The sequence below is a fragment of the Daucus carota genome, chromosome 6 (genome assembly GCF_001625215.2).
Source record: "Daucus carota subsp. sativus chromosome 6, DH1 v3.0, whole genome shotgun sequence".
In the NCBI taxonomy this organism is placed as follows: Eukaryota; Viridiplantae; Streptophyta; class Magnoliopsida; order Apiales; family Apiaceae; genus Daucus; species Daucus carota.
In genome coordinates, this window is record NC_030386.2 from 8,851,375 (window position 1) to 8,856,882 (window position 5,508).

Genomic DNA, 5,508 nt, shown 5'->3' on the forward strand with positions numbered 1-5,508 from the left:
AAAAAGAAGAAAAGAGAGAAAAACTTCAAGAATTGCAGGAGCGTGTTAATATTTCTGAAAAGAGCTCAAATGAAGCTGAGATTCTTCAAAGTTGTACGACACCATATTCGCTCGGTCCCATGGATAGCTTTGCCAGGCCAATATCTCCGGCAGATTCATTGGTTGAATCACGCAAAAAACTGAGACAGCAGAATATTAATGATGTCCTATTTAAGAAAAGGACTAGTGAGGTGCATGCGTACTTGGCACGCTGGGTGTATGAATCTGCAATACCTTTTAATGCTGTCAACAATGACGCATTTCAGCAACTTCTTGAGGCCGTGAGTCAATTTGGTCCTGGGTATATTCCGCCTACTCAATATCAACTTAGGAAGCCTTTATTAAAGCAAGCCGTCGAGACAACTAAGGAAACAGTGAAGAAACAAGAAGAAGAGTGAAAAAAAAGTGGTTGTTCAATTATGACAGATGCTTGGTCTGATAGAAAGCGGCGGAGTATAATGAACTTATGTGTTAATTGCAAACTTGGCACAACATTCTTATCTTCTATCAAGAGTTCAGCTGATGCTCATACAGGAAAATATATCTTTGATTATGTGGACAAATGGATTGAAGAAGTTGGTTCGAAAAACGTTATTCAAGTAGTAACGGATAATGCGTCCAATAATATGGCAGCTGCAAAACTCTTAAATGAGAAGAGGCCGTACATCTTCTGGACCTCTTGTGCTACACATACAATGAATCTCATTCTTGAAGGAATAGGTATATAAATTATTATTTATTATGTAACTGAATAATTAAATCTGGAAATATTTGCCGTTGTGGCAGCTCATTTATACTCTGCAGATTACTAACACGGGAATGACATTATTATTGACAGGGAAGATGCCAAAGTTCAAATTTGTTATTGACAAGTCTAAAGAGTTGACGATATTTATCTATGCTCATCACAAGACATTGTCCTTGATGAGAAAGTTCACCAAGAAGAGGGATATAGTGAGGCCTGGAATAACAAGATTTGCTAGTTCCTTCCTTACTATGCAAAGTTTGCTGGAGAAACAAGAAAATCTGAGATATATGTTTCTTTCCAAAGAATGGCTGGAATGTAAATGGTCTTCAACTGCAAAAGGTACTAAGATATATAGCACCATTGTTAGCCAAACCTATTGGCAGGCTCTTTCGATGTGCGTGGAAATTTTTAAGCCTTTGGTGAAGGTTCTTCGACTTGTTGATGGGGATTGGAGACCATCTATGGGCTTTGTGTATGGTGAACTTAAGGATGCTAAAAAAGAAATCATCCGTATTTGCAGAGGTGCAGCAGATATGTACGAACCCATTCTTGATATCATAGAGTCCAAAGCTAAAGGTCGACTTGACTGTCCATTACATCTTGCTGGCTATCTATTAAATCCCTACTTTTTCTATAGAGATGATGAAGCTCAAACAGATCCAAAATGCATGGAAGGTCTACTAACTTGTGTTGAGTCCTTTTTTCCCGATGATTATGACAAACAGAATTTGGTATGTAATCACGAGCTGTTAAAGTACAAGGCAATGGAGGGAATATTTGGAAGAAAGTTAGCTATTTCCGGAAGATCAAATAATAATGATACTTTTAATCCTGGTAAATGTTATAACTTATAAGTATTTAAAATTTAGATTTATGTTATCCTATACTTCTGTACTAATTCCTATATTAAATTTCTGGTTTAGTTTCTTGGTGGTCTAATTATGGATCTGAAACACCGAATCTCAATCTATGGCGATGAAAATACTATGACTGACTACAAGTTCTTCAGGCTGTGAGAGAAATTGGAGCACTTTTGAAGGGGTAAGAATTTAACTATACTATACAAGATTTAGTATCATTTTATAATTCATTATTATCGTTCACATTTAATTTGGTTTAATCTTATGATTTATAGATTCATACGAAAAAAAGAAATAGACTCGATGCTAATAGAATGAGAGACCTTGTGTATGTTCAATTTAATTCGAAACTTCTCAATAAAAAGAAGAAGAGGGAAGCTCATGATATTTTATTAGCCGATGATGCTAGCATGGCTCAAGCATGGATTGTAGAAGTAGATGAAGAAGATGTTGAATCTCAGGGGTCTACTAGCATTGCAGATGATATATATCGAGATCTTGATGAAGATAATTTTGAATCAGATGATGAAGAAGTTGTTGAAAATAATAAACTATTAGCGCAACAATGAGGCAGTTATATATCAGGAATTAACAAGAACAGGCAAGGCACCAAATAACGAAACAATACACGAAGGCAAAACAGAAATATAATCAGTACCTTAAATTGACAAGAAAAGACAGAAATCACTTAGCTTGCAAAGCTTTATCAAATACTGATCAAAATCAGAATCACAGCTGAGTCGCCTAGCCCTTGAAAAGTCTAGACTGTTCTTGAAACGATAATTGCCCCACTTACGCTGTGTTGGGTTGCAGCAATCTCGCCTCCAGGATAAAACAGCTCAGATCAACTCGTTCACAGACACGCAATTGATCAACAGCGGCCTGACCTCAGTTCGCCCAGAAAACCTATGCAATCTGTTCTGTATGTATTATTGTAGAGAGAAAATAGAGAAGAGTAGCAGCTAGGGTTTTTGTATTTTTGATATCCCTCACTCACAAAAACGTTTTGATTCTGTATATAATACAAAATAAAACGTAACTGAAGATATGGCATTAATTACAATAAATATTCTGAATTAATGCATTTTATTTTAATTGAATATACTTCAGTACATTCACCACTCAGGGGCACGTACATTCACCAGTCAGGGGCACGTACATTCAGCACTCTGGGGCACGTACATTCAGCGCTCAGGGGCACGTACATTCAGCACCCTGGGGCACGTACATTCAGCGCTCAGGGGCACGTACATTCAGCACCCTGGGGCACGTACATTCAGCGCTCAGGGGCACGTACATTCAGCACCCTGGGGCACGTACATTCAGCGCTCAAAATAAAATTATAAGTCAGGATTTATTTAATTAATTAATTCAAGCTACTAACTTCAACTCAATTTATTTATGGATTACACTAAGAAAATGTCTTAGATCCACACACATGAAAGTTTAAGTCCTCATTACAAGGAACAATCTCCAACAATTAGATTAAGGTAATGAAAGGCATATGTTAAGCCTATTTGTAATTAAGAGGAATCAACTCAACTCTGATAAGAAAGCAAGAAAATAGCAAGTACTGTTAACTGGAATCCGTACGAAGAACGTCAAATGATTTATTGAAGATTTTATGTCAGAAGAATTTCAGGATGCTGCTGCAAACCACTGGAAGAAGTTCATTAATATGATCAAGCCTCAGTGTACAAATAATCTTTTGTAGCACGTCCAGAAGATCAGAAGGTATAAAGTTTAAATACTTTATTTATTCAGAAGATTCCATATTGTGTCAACAAATGAAGATGAACTAAGAAGACGAAGAATCGACGAACAAGCCACTGCCTAATTGTTTAATTGACAAGGAATATTTAATTCAGCTAGTTACAGATGAACCAGACAGTACATTTGTGTATCAGCTCATCCGGTTAAATATTCTGAGTCAAGAGAAGGTGGTCGTTCAATCAAGTCGAAGATCATAATTATTTAAAGAAGACTGAAGACTCTGCTGAAGAAGGAAAAGGATAATTAATTATCTAATTAATTATTTCACTTCTCAAAATAATTATATTGAATGTGTAATTTATTTATTAAATTAATTCTATCTCGAATTAATTTAATTTATGAATCTATGCTTTTAAAATAATTAAGTGAATATTAATTGGTTAATTAATTAAAGGGAAAATGGATTGTCTACTTGAAATACACAAGGAAAGACAATCTATTTGATTGTCTAGTTGAAAAACAAGAAGGAAAGACAATCTAGTTGATTGTCTAAGTGTTAAAACACAAGGAAAGACAATCCAAGGCTTTGTCTTGCTAAAACATGCAAGGTAAGACAATCCAGTGGATTGTCTTGCTGTTTTAAGCAAGGTAAGACAATCCAAAGGATTGTCTTACCGACTGTTGCCTTCACACAACACGGCAAGACAATCTCCTAGATTGTCTTACCGCATTTCTTCCCCTTCCTTTACACGGGAAGACAATCCTTGTGATTGTCTTACCGATTGTTTCAATTGTCTTGCCTTGGTAGCTTGCAAGACAATCCTTGTGATTGTCTTGCCGATTGTAGAACAGTAAGACAATCTCTCAGATTGTCTTACCGCACTTCTCAATTGTCTTACCGACCCCTAGATTGTCTTGCCCACGGATTTCATTGTCTTACTAGTTGTAGACAATTAATTTAATTGTCTTACAAGCTCTAAAATAGCAAGACAAAGTGCCAAATTGTCTTAGCAAGCTAGGGATTGTCTTTGCCACCATTGTCTTACTAGTTCAAGGGTTTTGCCTATAAATATGGCTCTCCCCCCTTCATTTATTGTTGTTCAAAGTATTGTAAAGCTTTCAAGTTGTGCTAAACTTGCTATTCGTTAAATCCGCAGTTTACTGTGCTTTGATCATTCGGTTGTTTTGTTCCGCTGAGTTAGAATACTTTCTGTCAAATTTATTCTACGAACTAGTGGACATTAAAACGAACCATATTAATTATATAACGACTTAAAACATTGTTATATTAATTAATCTTAATCTGATTAACAAGTTACATTCCAATCAGATTTATTCCGCCGCGATTATTTTGTGACGATTGTATTCAACCCCCCCATTCTACAATCGTATCTGGACCTAACAATTGGCATCAGAGCGGTTGATACCATTTTACCGTATCAGATCCTATACACACTCTGTAACGTCCAAATATTTTTTATTCGAATTAATTTTATTCCAAAAATTAATTTTGATTAAAAATATTTTTCATTCAAAAATCCATTTCTCATCCAAACACTATTCACTTTAAATCCTTAAAAATGAGTACCCAAAAGATTAGTAGCATTAAAATCCCACCGTTCAGCCAAGAACACTTTGGCCTATGGAAAAGGCACATGTTCCTATTCCTCCGAACAGCGAACAGAAAATACATCGGGATTTTGGACAAAGGTGTTACTACTCCGATGAATGTCATATTAGCACACGAAGAGGATGGTGTGTTAATACCTCATCAGGTCATTCCGAAAGAACTTTCTGAGTACACAGATGAAGAGAGTGAACAGATGAACTTAGATGACGCTCTTCAACTAATATTGGTTGAATCTCTAAATCCAGTGATGTACAATGCTGTTGTAAATTGTACGAACGCCAAGCAAATCTGGGATACATTAGAGATTATCAATGAAGGCTCAGAGGAAGTTAGGGAAAACAAGAAAGAGATACTGATGGCTCAGTATGAACAGTTTGGTTCCCATCCCGGTGAAGGGATTTCAGAAGTATTTATCAGACTCAATAATCTGATTAATAACTTGAATCTGAATGGGAAATTCTACGACAAGAAAGAGGTCAACATGAAGTTTCTCTTAACCCTTCCCGAACATCTGGAAC

The 5,508-nt window shown here is 36.1% G+C and overlaps 1 protein-coding gene across 1 annotated transcript; it reads left to right on the plus strand.

Annotated features, from left to right (window-relative positions):
• Positions 1-458: 458 nt before the first annotated feature.
• On the plus strand, positions 459-2,216 carry LOC108225831 (uncharacterized). Its single transcript, XM_017400785.2, has 3 exons — positions 459-759; positions 878-1,518; positions 1,923-2,216. The coding sequence occupies exons 1-3, from the start codon at positions 459-461 to the stop codon at positions 2,214-2,216; spliced, it is 1,236 nt and encodes a 411-aa protein (XP_017256274.2).
• Positions 2,217-5,508: the final 3,292 nt, after the last annotated feature.

Coding starts and splice junctions, on each gene's coding strand:
- LOC108225831 (XM_017400785.2), top strand. CDS start 459: ATGACAGATGCTTGGTCTGATAGAAAGCGGCGGAGTATAATGAACTTA. Junction 760..877: donor TCTCATTCTTGAAGGAATAG/GTATATAAATTA, acceptor TATTATTGACAG/GGAAGATGCCAAAGTTCAAA. Junction 1,519..1,922: donor ATTATGACAAACAGAATTTG/GTATGTAATCAC, acceptor TATGATTTATAG/ATTCATACGAAAAAAAGAAA.